The 17,365-nt window shown below is 45.6% G+C and overlaps 1 protein-coding gene across 3 annotated transcripts in view; it reads right to left on the reverse strand.

Annotated features, from left to right (window-relative positions):
- The window catches only part of GUCY1A1 (guanylate cyclase 1 soluble subunit alpha 1), a 63,184-nt gene that overhangs the window by 15,676 nt on the left and 30,143 nt on the right, over window positions 1-17,365 (reverse strand). For all 3 annotated transcript variants that reach the window (XM_067737109.1, XM_067737110.1, XM_067737108.1), the window contains 5 exons: window positions 16,837-17,226; window positions 9,921-9,982; window positions 6,423-6,481; window positions 4,406-5,115; window positions 2,446-2,931 (listed from right to left, as the gene is read on the reverse strand). In XM_067737109.1, coding sequence (XP_067593210.1) covers window positions 2,446-2,931; window positions 4,406-5,115; window positions 6,423-6,481; window positions 9,921-9,982; window positions 16,837-17,094 — 1,575 coding nt within the window. In that variant the 5' untranslated portion in view covers window positions 17,095-17,226. The remainder of the gene's footprint in view (window positions 1-2,445; window positions 2,932-4,405; window positions 5,116-6,422; window positions 6,482-9,920; window positions 9,983-16,836; window positions 17,227-17,365) is intronic.

Here is a 17,365-nt window from a genome sequence, read left to right on the forward strand (position 1 = left end):
GGAAGCCCGATCCCGCCCACGGCCCGTACCGGCTCCATTTCCTACCGGGAGAGCACACCAACAGGGATGCTGTTGGAGTTATGCCCGTTTGTTGGCTTTTCTCCCAGTAGGACACAAGCTCTCGGAGTCTGTCTCATCAGCTCCTCCATCGCTGGGGCCCAGGCTGTTCACCAAGGACACAGCCCGGCGGCCGGGCATCCCGAGAGCATCTCCTCAGCACTACAGGCAGAGAAGCGCTCAGGCTAACGGCTCACCTGTCACAGGGCTCAGGAAGTGTTACTAAGTAGGAGAAGGGCACCCTCGCCCCTACTGGGTGTTGGGTGCTGTCCTCTGTGCTGCTGCAGCCCCTGCAGAGGTGAGAGTGGTATCGCGTCCCCAGTGTCACAGGGAATCTGCCCTGTGCGTCTCTGTGTGTCCCTCCCCTGCCCGCCCCCTGCCGTGGACTCTTTTCACAGGGACTGTACCCCCTCCCACGCTGGCCAACGCTGGAGGACCAGTAAGGATGTGCTGAAACAACAGACAGATACACACTCAAATAAGCAGAAAATGACCGAGAGATTGAAAGACAGAAAGGAAATGTAACTGAATGAAGTCCTGGTCCAGCCGGGTCCTGGAATAAACAAGCCTGACTGTTCCTTGGAAGCCACCACGGGCACAGGTCAGCCCCTGATGAACACTTTCCATATCTTAAGGTTATTCTGAGGTGAGGACCCTCCCCCGTTTGTTCACAGCACCTCCAGGTGTTTCCACGCGGAGTCGGCATGAAGAGCAGGTGAAACGAGGATGCAGGCTCTCTGGCTGGGGCTGCGGCTGGGCCCCCAGGGGTCTCTGCGCCCGCACCCTCATCGTGAGGTACAAGATTCTGACCACTGGAGAGAGTGACCCATATTTTAAAGTTTCAACAGGGCGAACCGTGCAGCAGCGGGCAGCTTCTGCAAGCAGCCACAGCAGTTTGCAGAAGACAGGGAGACCTCCCAGTTCTGAGAGGAGATATTCTCAAGGCATAAACTGTCTACAAATAAATACAGTGAATTCCACAAGAGGCCATGAGGCTTAACCTAAGTGAAGCCAATTATTTTATCTGTAATTATGCATGGACCTCTTTTTTCCTAAGGGAATCATAGCTCTGTCTGGAATTTCCTGTTACAAATTTTTTAAAAGGCAAGTTTGACTTTGAGCATCTAGATTGGAACAAAGGAGGGGCTTATAGAGTCCCATAAATCATTTTTGTTTCCTCTTTAATCATTTGTTTGTTTTCATGTTGCATTAAGCTCTGAAATGCCAGAATTTTACGTGGCAAATTAAAAGATGATTCAAGCCACATAAATGAGAAGCATGCTTTATTCCTTATGCCAGTATTTAGGACAACGTAAAATACTTTAAATCAGCAAGAAAATATGTTTTACTTCTAAAGAAATAAGCTGAACACAAAGTGTCTTCATTGGTTCTCTTATTAACAAAAGTTACATTTAAAAAATAGCTTATTATGTTTCAGGGACAATCCCCGTGCAGCCTCGGAGCCTAGAATGATGGCTGCTACCCTGTAGGCACTCAGTGCCTGCTGGCTGATGAAGGACAGATTATTTTTTTACCGTAATCTTTGTAACAGTCGTGTTCACGAAGATTACGGGACATAATGCATGTTATTCATGCATATAAACTCTGTGGGTGGGTATTATATCCTCTGTTTCAGAAATGAGAAAGGTTATTTAACTTTCTCTGCTTACAAAGCCAATAAGGCAGTAAAGGAGATTGGAAGACAGCCCTCCTTCTGCCCTTGGCCTGGGTACAGTAACTCCCTAAGCCGCTGACTTGGGTTTCTCTTCCCCGGCTGTGAAAAGGATCCCGTTACCCTGTACTGAATGAATCCGTTCGAAGACAATTTGTGCAGTCCTCGTGCTTCTTTCCTTCTGCAGACAGAAAGGATACGTCCTCCCTGTGCAAGGCTGACCTTGAAACATCTCACCTTAACAGTTCATCTCGGGTCTCACAGTCGAGGCTCAGGCTCACTGTCTTTTTTTTTTTTTTTTTGCGGTACGTGGGCCTCTCACTGTTGTGGCCTCTCCCGTTGCGGAGCACAGGCTCCGGACACGCACGCCCAGCAGCCATGGCTCACGGGCCCAGCCGCTCCGCGGCATGTGGGATCTTCCCGGACCGGGGCACGAACCCGTGTCCCCTGCATCGGCAGGCGGACTCCCAACCACTGCGCCACCAGGGAAGCCCAGGCTCACCGTCCTTTAAACTTCCCCTCTCTGAGGGTCCGAGGCCCGCCCCCTCGCTCTGTCACCCCTGCACTCTGTGCTTGTTCTTTGGCACAAGCTCGTCCTTTCTGGAATGCGTGGCTTCGGAGCCCTTTCGGGCCGGAGGCCACGCGCACGGCCGAGGCACGCCGCCTGCTCCCGGGCTGGGGCCCCTGGCCTCGCCCTGCCCCCCGCAGGCCCCTACCTTGTAGACGTCCAGCTCCCCGCACTGCCGGTCGAAGCGGGTGTAGAGCGCGTTGAGCATGGTGATGACCTGCAGCGGGGAGCACTGAGAGCAGATGGCCGTGAAGCCCACGATGTCCGAGAAGAGCATGGTGACGTCGCCAAACCGCTTGGCCTGCACGGCTCGGCCCTGCCACAGCTGCTGCGCCACCTCGCAGGGGAAGATGGAGCACAGGAGGTCCACCGTCTTCCGCTTCTCCTCCTCCAGGGCCTGGTGGGCCTGCTCCAGCGTGGCCTTGAGCTTGCCCAGCCTCTTCTTCAGGCCGTCCTGCGCCCTGGCCTGCTCTCCGATCAGGACCACGTCCCGCAGTGCGTTGTGGATGGGGATGTCCGAGAGGTAGAGCCCCCGGCCCGTGAAGTCCTCCAGTCTGTCCACGCAGGGCGAGCCCAGGAACAGGATGGCGCTGGACTCCACCATGTAGATCATCTGGCCTTTGAGGTCCATCACCTGCGTAGGAAGAGGCACCAACCGTTGTGGCCTATTCAAGTTCCCAACACCTTTTTGAGACAAAAGGTGAGGCGGGTACAGGGATAATCCCCTTGGTTTTTGTGGCTGTACCGTGAGGCTTGCGGACCTCAGTGCCCCGACCAGGGATCGAACCTGTGCCCCCTGCGGTGGAAGCGTGGAGTCCTAACCCCTGGACCGCCAGGGAAGTCCCTCCTTTTATTTTTAGACTTGATTTTTTTCTACTGGTCAACAAAAACAATATGCTTTCTTAGCGTTGCAATTTACTATGAATTCTAAAATGCATGCAGACATTCGGAGAATACACTGCAGTACAGGCTACACAGAAATCATGATTTTCAATCAACAGAGCCCCAAATTCTTGCTTCAGGGCTTTCTCACTATGTGGCATGCTGATGCTTCTGCTACTGCATTCTGTGGACAGCAGCAGAAAGGATGGCACAAGGAGCCCTGAGCAAGGGGGCTTCGTGTGTTTGTCCTGGATGACAGGGTTACTTGTGTGAATGAGACAAACGTGTACATGTGTGTTCACGGCAGCAAAGTGGAAGGCAGCCCAGGTGTCCTTCAATAGTGAACGGTTAAACGGGAAACCACACGATGGGATACGACACAGCCTTTGAAAACGTGGAACAGACAGGTATCTAATGACATGGCAGGAGGCCCATAGGTATCGTTTAGTGATTAAAAAAAAAAAGTTGTAAATAGTATATTTTGTTTTAAATTAAAATGTGTAAAATTAATATTTTTGAGTTTGCAATGAACATCTTTAAGTATTACCTATTTTTTAAACACTTAGCTATACTACTTTTATGATAAAAAGTAATAAAGCTGTTTTCATTTGGGGGGGACAGACAGCATGTCTGCTGGTTTACATGTGTCCAGAAGTTAGATGCGTCATAAGCCTTTCTTTGAGCTTGCTTGTACTATCGGCTGTGATTTCCCAAACATTTTTCTAAATCATTACCATGGTTATCTATTATGAGAGCAGAACATTTTTCCCCACATTCTCTAACAGTTAATCAAACAAGTTATTGATTTTTTCCATGTCTATTAAATATTGAAAAAATCCATTTAGTTGCCGCCTGTAAGAAACAAGTTGTTTCTTTGTTGTAGAATCCCCCTTATCATTCCAAATTAAGTCAGCTACTTCATGATGACTGAAACCATACTTTTACATCAATATTTTTCTAATTCAGTTATAAAATACTCCATAAAGATTGTAAAAGGTAGACTGCATTCAACAAATATCTGTGCAGTGATGGCTTAAGTGAGCAAATGAATGCAGAAAGAATCTTGTCTTAAATTTATTCCACCCTTCGAAGTGTTTTAGAATTGTCTTAAACAGAAATGCTGTATTAAAACATCTCAAGTAATGCGTATATTTTCACCTTTATTTCTAGTCTTTAAATATGAAACAACGGATTCCATATTCACAACAGTGTAACGTTCTTCTTACCCTGGAAGATTTCTTCACGGCGTTGTCCCACCTCCTCACGCGGACCACAAACTGCATGTTCAACATGGTCATGATTCCGCTGAAGTTCTGGCTGATTTTTGGAGTGAGAATCTCGAAGTACTCGTCAAAATGAGGCTTCCCTTGCACGTCTCTCCTGCTCATCAGCCTTCTGATGCCGTTGCCCAACTGCAGGATGGTCATGTCTCTGTCCAGCATGAAATGGAAGGGGAAGGTCTTGCAGAAGAGCGAGGTGGGGATCACCAGCGAGGACGGGGGCTTCCCCGGGGGTGGGGCCGGCCGGGGGGTCTTGACGTGGACGGAGTAGAGCAGGCAGGGCTGGTCCATGAACTCGCTGCAGTGCTGGTGGAAGCAGGGGGGCGTCGAGGACACCTCCACTTCGGTCTCGTACAAGATGCGAGCAGCTGCCTTAACGATGCCGGGGAGAATCAGGGAAGTGATCCTCTTGGGGAAGAAATAGTAAACATTTAAGAAATCGGGATCTTTATCCAGGCACAGGATGGACGCGTCCTCAAACCTGCCCTTCTTCTCTGCTTCCTGGCAGTGACTGCTCTGTCTCAGAAGGGTGCTGAAGCTATTTAAGAAGTCTTTCAGGGTTCCTCCGACCACCCCTAGGATGTATTCATCTTCTTCGTAGCATATTTTAAAAAGCTCCTCACCGAGAGATTCTCTGATGATCTCCACTGGGACTCCTGAAAGCACATAATACATTTTCTGCCGTATCAAATGCGCCATCTTAGCAGAGATGTGCTGTTACTGGTTTTAATATTGTTCTAGCTGACGAGTTAGTTTGCTTTATATCGGCTAATAAGATTTCCAACCAAAATTAACTACCCGTGTTTAAATTATCTACATAAATGAGTTTCTAAAATTTGGATAACTCCTAATATGAATCCCAAGTCAGTTAATTATAAAGAATGATCAACTGAGTATAATATATGACTTTTTATCTCCCTGAAGCTTAACTATAAAAGAGCAATTGGAATCACAGGACCAAGTCCATTTCAGAAAAAGCTCTCCCACCTTGTTAACAACGGAAACAGTGGTACATGTTGCTGAAGGGGTCTTGGCCCCCTTGAAGTATAAGCATCAGACACAGGAATTAATCTAAATCACTGGTGGTGAAACTCAATTTTGTCATTTTTCCTTAGAGACGATATGAAGTAATTTTTTTCCAGTAAAACAGCATTCTTGTTTGATGTTACCTGACTGAATAGGTGTTTGGAATATATTATCTACTTTGCACAGCTTCTCCCTCTAATGTCCTTTGTTCTTTACACTCTGTGTACCACATTCTTCTCATCTGTGACTTAGGGAAACCCGAGTGCCCTGTCCACAGCACTGCCATGGCAGGGTTGGCGGGCACGTTAGGATCGCGCCTGACCCGGAGGAAGGGCTCAGTACAAGTCAGCCATCGCCACTGTCATCATCATCATCATCATCAAGTTCTTCATATCTTGTACTTTGAGAAACATCTAACCTGTTGGTTCATGTACTCAAACTTTGGAAAGGACAGTATGACAGAGTCACTCATCTGCTTGTTTCCTCCAAACTAGGATTAATGTGAGAGCACTGCTCACCTTTTTTCCCATGATTGCTTCCAACCTTTAAAAAAATTACTTCTTTTACTTTGCTGAGTAGAATTTTTCATGCATAAATGAGGAACACTTAAAGTTCAAGACCAAAGCCTGTGAACGCCTATGAGTCAGCCTCCCACACAGCTTTATCTACTTCTCAGCAAATAAACATTGTAAGAAGAGGAAATGTTTGAGGTCAAACAAAGACATATAGTGCGAAAAAGTTGTTCTTTGTGTTAACACAAAACATGATATTGAACATTTCACACTGGAAGCTACCAGCAAATAAATATGAATATTTTAAAGAAAATATTTGTTCTCCAGCTAAATATTTTCTAGGAATAGAAAATCTTTGTTTACGGGTAAAACATTAGTTCTACAAGTATAATTATTTCCTAATTGCATATACTTAATTCTATTACCTGCTGCAATCGCTTGGTCTGCCATTATTTTTTCAAAGTCTTCTCTTTCCAAAGATTTCCTGAAATTATTTCAATATCTTAAATTATAAACTGACATGTGAATGCTAAAATTTCAGATTATAACATACAGGAATGATAACAGAAAATAATTTAAACTACCTTTTCTGTAGAGGCAAATCTTGACTGTCAAGTTTACAGGAAAGGAGCAGTGACGCGTACAAACCCAAAACAGTGTTGGAAAAACCCTGAATATACCTGATTTAGAGTGTTTCATCATTTCTTATGAAGTATATTTACCTTTGAAGCTAACTTCATATTGGCTAATAGTATAGAGGCTGTACTGGCAGAAAACCAGTGGTATGAAATGGCCAGGAAAAGATGATAATAAGTCAGCATGGGGTTTTCTGATAACCCAGCCAAGAAGAAAAATCTCTGTACTGAGGGATTTCACTTTTAAGTAAGTTCTTAATTATTTTATAAAGCAAATACATAGTACATCCTGCTTTTGAGTTTTTGGTTCTATATATTTAACTCTCAGACATCATTGCATTAAACTTTTATCCTTGATCTTACATAAAAATTAGTAACTAAAGAAACCTATTCCTTATTCAATTTCTGCGCTGCTTTACGTAGCACAAAAGTTGATAATATAACAGCATACATTTTGACTGATAGAAGGTTTTTGTAATTTCAACTGGACAACTTGTTGATTCCTGTTTGCCTAATTGTTTTTTGATGATTTCTGACAGTGAAGACTGATTATGACCAAATTTGCCAAACTACTGAAGTGATTAAAAGACACCCAAGTTCTACTTGTGGTTCAGCTTGCCATTAGACAAGCCAAGAGGAAACAGGCATGAATTTAAAATGTTAAAAAGGTTTCAGTAAAGCTCGATACATGTAGAGAAGTTTCAAAAGGAAATATTTTTGAGAAGGAAATTGCTCTGTTGGCTACTTGATTGCATAAAGGTATACTGCTTATAATTATTTAAAATACTAGGTTGCTAGAAATATATATTTCTGTATGTTCTTATCTGAATAGTTTGAATTACATCTAGTTTGAATCTAGAGACCCCCCAACCCTTTGTTATATATTATGTTATGTTTTCAGTCTTTACATTTGCTCCTTCTTCTCCCTTAAGCAACTTCTGGGTTTTTTTCTAAAGAAGGAGAGCAAAGCTGCTCAGAGACCTCTTCTGCTAACTCCCAGCAAAGCTTAGCTAATCCAAACAACACATAGTGCGATTCAAAATAAGCTCCCTGGGACTTCCCTGGTGGCACAGTGGTTAAGAATCCGCCTGCCAATGCAGGGGAAACGGGTTCAAGCCCTGGTCCGGGAAGATCCCACATGCCGCGGAGCAACTAAGCCTGTACGCCACAACTACTGAGCCTGTGCTCTAGAGCCCGCGAACCACAACTACTGAAGCCCGTGCGCCACAACTACTGAAGCCCACGAGCCACGACTACTGAAGCCTGTGCGCCTAGAGCCCGTGCTCTGCAACAAGAGAAGCCACCGCAATGAGAAGCCCGCGCACTGCAATGAAGAGTAGCCCCCGCTCGCTGCAACTAGAGAAAGTCCAAGCTCAGCAATGAAGACCCAGTGCAGCCAAAATAAATAAATTTATTTTAAAAAATCCAAAAAACAAAATAACCTCCCTCTCTTTACCCTCAAAAAAAAAGAAAAAACGAGAAGCTGTAAGCCTGCATGGACACCAGCAAATGTGCATATATTGTACACAGAGACACACACACCAGCCACAAGTTCACACGTGATGCTGTGATGTGATCAAAAGGTCCTAGAAAAAGAAACACACCCAAAGCTCTCTGTGCAACCAACCTAAAGAGGTATCATAACGGGTTGTACTAAAACTCATTCACTTAACAGAGGTGGCGGACGGGGCATTTAAGGTACCCTCAGCGGGCAGCAAACTGACTGCAGTAGAAACAGCAGCTGACCTGCCAGAAAGATGGGGAGAAAGGCCCAATGTCCCGAAGAACTAAAGAAAGACAGCAGAGAGAAGCCATTTAGCATATCAGCAGGCAGTCTCATAAGAAAAAAGGTCCTTCATCTTATTTCAACAGTGGAATAGTGATGAGGACAATTTAAAAGTGTGAGCAACTCTAAGAAGTCAGGGAAGCGGTAATAGATTTTTTTAAATTTCCAAATAAAATAATTTTTTTAAGTTTTGAGAATTTCTTTTTAAAGAGATAGGTCTCTGGGAACACATCCTAACGGAATATCTGCATCTAGCTGAGGCACGTTTCAGGACACAAGGCCCTGAGAATAAATTCTGAGTAAACTGTCTGGCAAAGCCCTAGGCAGACAGACATAGTAGCACAGCTACAGGACTTGTTGGCTATCTTATCAGCCTGCCTGAGAATTAAGGTCAGAGGCGTTCTGGAATGCTTTCCGTATCACTCTGTAAACACAGCTTCTGTCAGACACATAGGTTCACACTCTCTCTTTTTGGACCTGTCTCTGACCCCTTCTTGCCTTTGCCTGCTGCCTACAGTGTGGGACCAGTTAGTCAGCAAGGGAAATTCAGCCCTGATGATCCGCAGAGCCGATTACCCACTCCTGAGCAGCAGACAGATGAATGAACTCGTAAAATATTCCCGACAATGACACTGGTTTGCAAAACTTCCAAGTTCGAGTCTGAAAATTTGAACTCAAGTGTTTATTGTATTATTTGCACATGAAATAATTCTTTGATTTCAGGAAAACCAAAACAAGGCCAAATCAAGTTGTCCACCGGCAGGAAATGAGCCGAGATGTATTTTTAAAATGAACTCTAAAAGTCAGGTTGTTTTTTAAAAAAAAAATTACCTTATATATGAAACGGCTACAGAAAGCTTTCTTAAAGAAAATTTCAAAGACAGAGTAGAAGAACAAATACAAACGGAACTGGTATTCGCACACCAGTATAACCGAACCAGTTAGGAAAATACCGAAACACGTCCCTGAGTACTGCCCCAAACCCCTGAGTGGTCCTCCTCTTGCCCCTGTATCCTTTCCCGTCCTCCTGATGCAGGAGCTGAAAGTTTAACCTGTGGTCGAGGCTACGGGGGAGGGACAGGCAGGCCCCAGCCTCTCGGTAGTGTTCTTCAAGCAAGGACTCTGCTCTGACCCACGCCTTACCTTTGTAGAACATTTCAGAATATCCCTTGCTAGGAAAGAACAGGCCTTCTGGGAGCTTTTTAAAAGCAAAAGCACAGGGCAACATGGTTAAACTCATGGGCTCTGAAAAACCCAGGCTTGAAACTCAGTTCTGCCTTTGCCTGAACAGCTCTACGAGCCCAGATATTTTACAGGAACCTGAGCTCAGTGATATATACAATGTGAAAAATGAATACACTTGCTTTCATATGAGTGTTAGCCCAGTTCCCGGCACACCAAAATGATTCAAAACCCACGCATACATCACTCAGTGGTGGTTATTAGTAGCTGTGTCAGCGATTGCAACCAGAGATTCATGCAACTAAAGTGATTCAACTTACCTGCTTTCCTTTATTTTGTGTTTTGCCAGTGTTCTCTGAAGGGCAAGATTCAGCCGCTCAAACTGAAAATTGAAAGGAAAAGTTTTAAACATTCCCTTAAATAATCATATTCTTGAAGATACATACTTTACAGAAAATTGGTGCTGAAAGCTCCTTATGAAGAAGCAGAAGCAGTTACTTTAATAAGTGCAGTGAATTGACACTGTGAAAAAGGGGATAGATTTTCTACGGGCTTTTCACACTTGGGCAAAAGCAAAGCTCTCAGACTCACTTGAGTCTGGATGTGGGCTTTGCCCTCGGTGGGCGCTCACTGACAGCCACAGAGCTGGAATCAAACAGGAGACCTGGTTTGGTGAAGTCAAGCCTTCGTGGAGGAATCGCGGGCACCCCTTCCTCGGGGGCCAGAAACCCCTTGGGTGTGTGGCCAGGACTTCAGTCTCAGGGGCGCTCAAGCCAAGAGACTCACACTCCTTCCACAGACCCACGCCAGCTACCCCAGTGACCACCACCCTTCCCACAAACCCACATTTCTGTCTCATGTACGGTTTACGTGTCCTGCTCTAGAAAACTCCCGAGTTTGTCTCTCCCCTTTCTTTTTTTGCGGTACGCAGGCCTCTCACTGCTGTGGCCTCTCCCGTTGCGGAGCACAGGCTCCGGACGCGCAGGCTCAGTGGCCATGGCTCACGGGCCCAGCCGCCCCGCGGCATGTGGGATCCTCCCAGACCGGGGCACGAACCTGCGTCCCCTGCATCGGCAGGCGGACTCTCAACTACTGTGCCACCAGGGAAGCCCCTCTCCCCTTTCTTTTATCCCTTAAATCCAATCTGTCACCAAGGTCGGTTGATCACTGATTGAAACAAATCTCAGATTTCCCCGAACTTGCACTCATTTCCTTTCTTTGAACGAATAATCTTCACCAAATACTTGCAGTGTTCTTCTCTTCTATTGATTTCTGAGTATCTCATGAATCTTCCTAGATTGCAAAATAGTTGTACATAAGCCTGCATAGTTTTAAACACTGGCTTCAATACTATTAATCTCTCTTAACAGCTTGTTGATAAGTGGGAAGTAAAGCACTGGTAATTTCTTTGCATTCCGTAAAAAATCGTATGTATCTATGTGTGTATATAGCCACCAATGCTTTGTGTAGTTTACGCAGAGGACAGTGGCGAATTCTCTGGCTATATCCCAAGTTGTGAAATTCCTTTTTCCTTGAGAACTATTTATATTTCTCTTGGAATTTCCACTGGTCAAGTGAGACAGTAAAGTTAAGCAAAATAGACCAAGCTTCTGTTTTAATAAAATGAGTCATGAAAATAAATTTTGGTGTTTTTTTAAAATTTATTTATTTATTTTTGGCTGCGTTGGGTCTTTGTTGCTGCGCGCGGGCTTTCTCTAGTTGCGGCGAGCGGGGTCTACTCTTCGTTGCAGTGCGCGGGCTTTTCATTGCGGTGGCTTCTCTTGTTGCGGAGCGCGGGCTCTAGGCACGCAGGCTCAGTAGTTGTGACACGTGAGCTCAGTAGTTGTGGCTTGCAGGCTCTAGAGCGCAGGCTCAGTAGTTGTGGCGCACGGGCTTAGTTGCTCCGCGGCATGTGGGATCTTCCCGGACCAGGGCTCGAACCCATGTCCCCTGCATTAGCAGATGGATTCTTAACCACTGCGCAATCAGGGAAGCCCCAAAACTTGGTTTTTAAAGAGCATATAGAGCTTAGAAAAGAAATGTGAAATTTCTTGAAAGAAAATGCAAGGGCTGCAAAGAAACGAGAACTTAGATTTACCACGTAGAACCATTTATCTGACGGTTCCGGTAAGGAGAGCGAGGACACATCTGCCTCAGGAGGAAAGAAGGGCTGGAACAGTGGGCAGATTCCGACCAAGGGCCGGATGCCTGGCAGGTGGGGAACGGCTTTGGGAAGAGAAATGGGGGCCTGTTCCTCAGAGCCCTTGAATCGGGGAAGGAGGAAGGGAACATTAAACCCGAGACCGTAAACAAGGCAGCTCAGCCGGGGGTGCTCAAGGATCTTCAGTTTCTCAAGGGCCTTTTTTCTTCTCTCATATATTGCGTTTTATGTCCATAAGCTATATTTTTTTCAGTGAAACCCTTAAAGTCTGTGGATTTTTAATTTTAAGTAGCTCTTTCCAAATTAATTTCATAGAAGTTTGTAGCAATTGGCACTCTTATCAGTTATATATGCGACTGCCAGTTTAGCTCCGCCCCATCCATCTTTCCGTAAAACCTATTCATATGGGAAGAGGGGTCAGCCGCGTAATGAGGGTCACTGCCTCTGCACGAGCCTGTCTTTCAGGCATTTGCTGCCTGACATTTGTTTCTTATTTTCTGTCTTCTCCACTAGAATAGAGACTCCAAAATGGCAGGGAATACCTGTTTTGCTCACTACTGCGTGCCCAGCACCTAGATAGTACCTGACCACGGGAGATGCTCACTACAGTGATGGGATGAATGAATGAATGAATGAATGACCATCACCCCCGTGCCCCCATCAGCTATTCAGTCTTGAAGGCTTGGTCTATAACATTTCTATCAGTGAGGAGATATAAGCCAGCACAGAGGTGTTGCTCTTTCAGCTTGTTCAAAAATGGATTTAGATTGTTTCCAATTTAAAATAGTTTGATTACATTTGTTTATATATGAATTGCTGCTCTGACCAGGAACTTCGCATGAGCAATGAGAAAAGAGAGTCCATCCAATTCTGGCACCAAAGACTTTTTCCTTCCTCACCCCGAGCGCTAGTTGAGACACCACCCTTCTCTCTCCTCCTCTTGACCTTTCGGTTAAAACACCAAGTACATGGTTTTATCCTTGCCAGTCTGTATTCTTCCTGGTCTATCTATTTCCTTCCCACTGCCACCAGGAACTTCTTTTTCTAGTCCTTTCCTCCTAGCATATATGCTGCCATTGTAAGCAAGGAGAAATGGTCCCTCTCTCGTTGCTGGGGTTTGTGGAACAGGTGTCTTCCAGACTTTCCATGTTGAATCAGAACTTAGGCCCTGCTGTACAGCACAGGGAACTCTACTCAATACTCTGTAATGACCTATACGGGAAAAGAACCTGAAAAAGAGTGGATCTATGCACATGGATGACTGAATCACTATGCTGTACACCTGAAACTAACACAACATTGTAAATCAACTCTACTCCAATAAAATTAAAAAAAAAAAAAAGAATTTGCTTTTCTAAAGAAGAAAGTCCCAAAGTCCTAGCCAAGCTGCAGTAGCATAAGCTGGTGATACTGTGGTTTACCAGGCTTTCCTGTCTACTTCCATCACCCACCACTGCACCTCTGGAAAACTGTTATAAATTCAAAACAAGACAAAACAAAAGCAACACGTTTTTCAGACAAAACACGCATTGGTAAAGGCTGCTGGTGCATAGTTTCCTACCTTGGTGCGAGGGCTTCTACGATACAACCTGAGCCTAGACCCTGAGATGACGCAGTTCACAAGAAATCCACGAACAGGACTCAACGTTCCTGAGACCTCAGGCCTCGTGACACAGAATCAATCACTGCAAGACAGCCCCCGAGGATACTCATATATTAATACCTCAGGTACAACTGCTGTTTGATGCCATATTGTCGGGAACACGCTGAATGGAATTTCATCGGTCTGGTTTATGGATATGTTGCTATTTCAGTTGATTTTTAACTTTTCTACAGTTTTTTTTTTTTTTTGGCCTGGAGGCTATATTAAGAAAGTTTATTTTTATGTTAGAGCAATGAAAAGTCATTGAAAGGTTTTAAGTATGGCAGGAGCTGGGATGGGGTGTTTTCTACAGTTTTTAATGATTTTCTAGACCAAGGATATTTCCCTCATAAGGATGTTGTAAAACTGCTTCTCTTCTTTTCTTCTTGCAACACAATATTTTGCAGCACATGTAGAGACTTCAGGAGTGCCCTCAGACCCTCTTAGTCTCACAAGGTCTTGGATTTGGGATGATATCCTTTATATAAGCATATCTGACTCAATTGATTCAATTCAGGAAGTGGGTTCTGATTTGCTACAACTGTGGCTAATACCATATCATAATTTCTTTAAAGACATTCTGCCTGAGGAGCTTACAGGATTACTGGGGAGAATATTCAAGAAAAATCAGCTAACAATGTAACAGAAAGAGCAACAGATTACGAATGAGGTGCAGAGAACATTCCAGTCTCCTCCTCAGTTATCTTTTACTTAAAGCAAGTGGCCTTTTATGTGTCAATTTCTTCAAACTAATGAAAAGTTTGCATTAGATGAGCAAAAGGACTTCTGTAACCTACGATTCCACAACTCTGGAAAGCCATCTCCCACCCTAAATCTGCTAAGGATATACTTGTCCCCCCATAAAACATAATTGGGGAGTTAAATCTGATTATCGAAAGCAAGAACTAGGGTACCATCAAATACTATTTGGAGTCTCTTCCTTTGGGTTACTGATAGAACTGAAACTGAACAGTAGGCTAAGCATTAAATCTGTCCCCTTGAAAAGAATCGGCTTAAAAAAAAAGTCCTACTTAATCAAAGACACGTAGATGTTCGGACAGGGGATGAAGTAATCTACACGGCCCTGGGACATTCCCTGTTTTAATGAAAGTGGCCTCAGTTGTGGGAAAAGAGTCCTGGTCCTTGATGCCAAGGGTCACCTCCTGCCTCTTGGAAGGCCTATGTCCTCGCCTTCCCTGCTACGTGACAGCGCAGTCAAACCTTGATGATTATTCCTGTGAGCTCAAGAACAAACAACACAGATCCTTCTAAGTAAAGAAAAGGAAAACAGGAACATATATGTTTGGTGTTCAGAATGTTTTGAAAAGAGGTTCCAACATGTGTATGACTTCTATTGTAGGAACTCAAAACTTATCAAACAGAATAATGACGCCAACATGGTAATGACAAGACCCAGGGAAAGCATGGAAGGTCTCCAGCCGTCCATCCTCACCATCTGTTCATCCCTGTGCATCACGCTCTGTCCTTGGAAATGAGAGTACCAACCGCTTCCCAGACTGTGATGCCAGCCACCTGCCTGAGAAGGGCTACATCCCTCACCCCAGCCAAAGCTGGCTGGCTAGTGACTGGAGCAGAGAGAGAATAATTAAATATTTCCATCTCAAAGGCCACGAACCAAAGTACTACTGTGTTTTTTTATATTTGACATAAGTTCCGTCAACGTCCTGCTAATTCTAATTTATCCATCCTTCAAGCTTCCATTCAAGTCTCTTCTTTGTCACTCGAGTCCATATTGTTGACAGCAGTAATTGCTCTATCCTTCCAAAGCTGTGTGCCTTTGGTCAAGTCACTTAGCCTCTCTAGTCCTTCTTGGGAGTGAAACAGGTTTCTCTCTGACGTCCCTTCCACTCCTAAAAGTCCCCAGTCTGTGGTTCTTCAGTGCTCCACACAGGCACAGGGGTGGTGTGGAGTCAACTGAAACTCATCCGTGGACGATGAGAGCTGGAGCCTGATCACATCAATCCCCAGCCTCCCAGTTGATGCAAATTTATATAAAACCGTGAACACTGACAGAGGGAGGAAGACGCACCATGAAGCCTTTCAGCAGCTCTTCTCTTTAACCCCAAGGGGCAATGAACCCTCCACATGCCCCATCCATTGCAAAGATATTTTACCTGGTCTATGCTCTGTCCCCAGGTTCTTTTCCCCCCCCCATTTCATTGGGAACTAATTGACATGCATCACTGTCTAAGCTTATAGGGCACAGCACGACGGCTTGATTTACATAGAGTGTGAATAATTACCACAATAGGTTCAGCTAACACCCACCTTCTCCTATAGATACAGTAAAAAGAACAGAAAGAAAAACAAAGTCTCCTTGTGATGAGAACTCACAGGATTTGCCTAATGACTTTCCTACACATCACACAGCAGGGCCAGGTAGTCATTTATCTTGTAACTGCCAGTCTGTACTTTCTATGAGTTGTTGCTGTTGTTCTTAAGATTCCACATATAAGTGAGACCTTACAGCATCGGTCTTTCCAGAATTCCCTTAAGGGCTGCGCTCCACATCTCAAAACGGCATCAGGCTGTGCAGCCCAGCCCACAGAGCTACATCAAGATGTGTCTGGGGGCTTCCCTGGTGGCGCAGTGGTTGAGAGTCCACCTGCCGATGCAGGGGACACGGGTTCGTGCCCCGGTCCGGGAAGATCCCACATGCCGCGGAGCGGCTGGGCCCGTGAGCCATGGCCGCTGAGCCTGCGTGTCCGGAGCCTGTGCTCCGCAACGGGAGAGGCCACAACAGTGAGAGGCCTGCGTACCATAAAAAAAAAAAAAAAAAAAAGATGTGTCTGAGCTGAGGGCAGGTGGGTGTCACGGGCAGGCCCGTGACCCTGACTCAAGGAAGCAGGCCAGGCCTGGCGTGAGTGGAGACTTCAGACTCTGAACCAGCAGGATGTGGCGGTCTTCCCAGCTCAGCAAGTTGCCAGGGAACAGACGATGCTCTTAGGAAAACCCAGCAGGGAATAAGCTATTCTTCAAGGAATTCGGTTCTAAAAATACAGCTAACGGATCCATAAAAACTAGCTTGGCATCCATGAGTAGAAAACGGGTCCTTGTGGGCGGTGAGAGCTGTGCATCGTTTCACCGAATGCCCGTGCAGACTCCAGGTGTGAGCATTTCCATTTTCAGGTACGGATGCTGAGGCCAAAGGGTGAAGCGGCGGCTCGAAGCCATAAAGCCTGTCAGAGTGCAGGATGCTTTGGAAAAGCACGCAAGATTTTAAACATTTTCAGATTAAACACAATTTAAGAAAATGACTGCTTTAAAAAAATGTTTTAAAATGTTTCCAGAAAACAGTCTACATCGACTGTAGCCTTGAAAGTGAGAGAGCAAGCGTTCACATTTTCCTTAGGAAAACGTCCTTTTGCCATTTTCAGAATATCAGTAAAATCTCGAAAGGCCAGGGACTCACCTCCGGGAAAATCAGTTTGCAGATACTCTCGGCCAGCGTGTGCAGGTAGACGCGGCTGCGGCTACTCTTCCTCTGAGGAAGCCCTCCGGGCGGCTTCTTCGCGGGGTCGCCGGGACAGAGGCCCTGCCCTCCGGCCGGAGCTGCGGGCCCGCCCCCTGCCGCCTCGCCCGCGGGCTCTTTGGGGACAGGGCCCGGGGCCAGCAGCGAGAAGGGGCAGTCCCCCGTGATCTGCAGGTCTTTCAGCTTCGCGCAAAACATGGTGATCACCTCCTGGCGGCTGTTCTTACGGGGACCGACCCACAGAAGCCACTACGGGACCAGGGACACTGGTGACGGGAGCGTCCAGGGGCAGCAGAAGGTCAGAACAGAAAGAGGGGCGACTCTGGATTCCTACGGAAACAGAGAAAGGCAGGTGTGAGAAAGCAAAGACCATCCAGTGCTATGTCACTTTCAAGTAAGAAAAATTCTGGTGCAAATGTCAATGAATGGACGGAACATCTGGTAAAGATCTTGATTTAATACGGATGCA

This window comes from Pseudorca crassidens, chromosome 4 (assembly GCF_039906515.1).
Source record: "Pseudorca crassidens isolate mPseCra1 chromosome 4, mPseCra1.hap1, whole genome shotgun sequence".
Lineage (NCBI taxonomy): Eukaryota > Metazoa > Chordata > Mammalia > Artiodactyla > Delphinidae > Pseudorca > Pseudorca crassidens.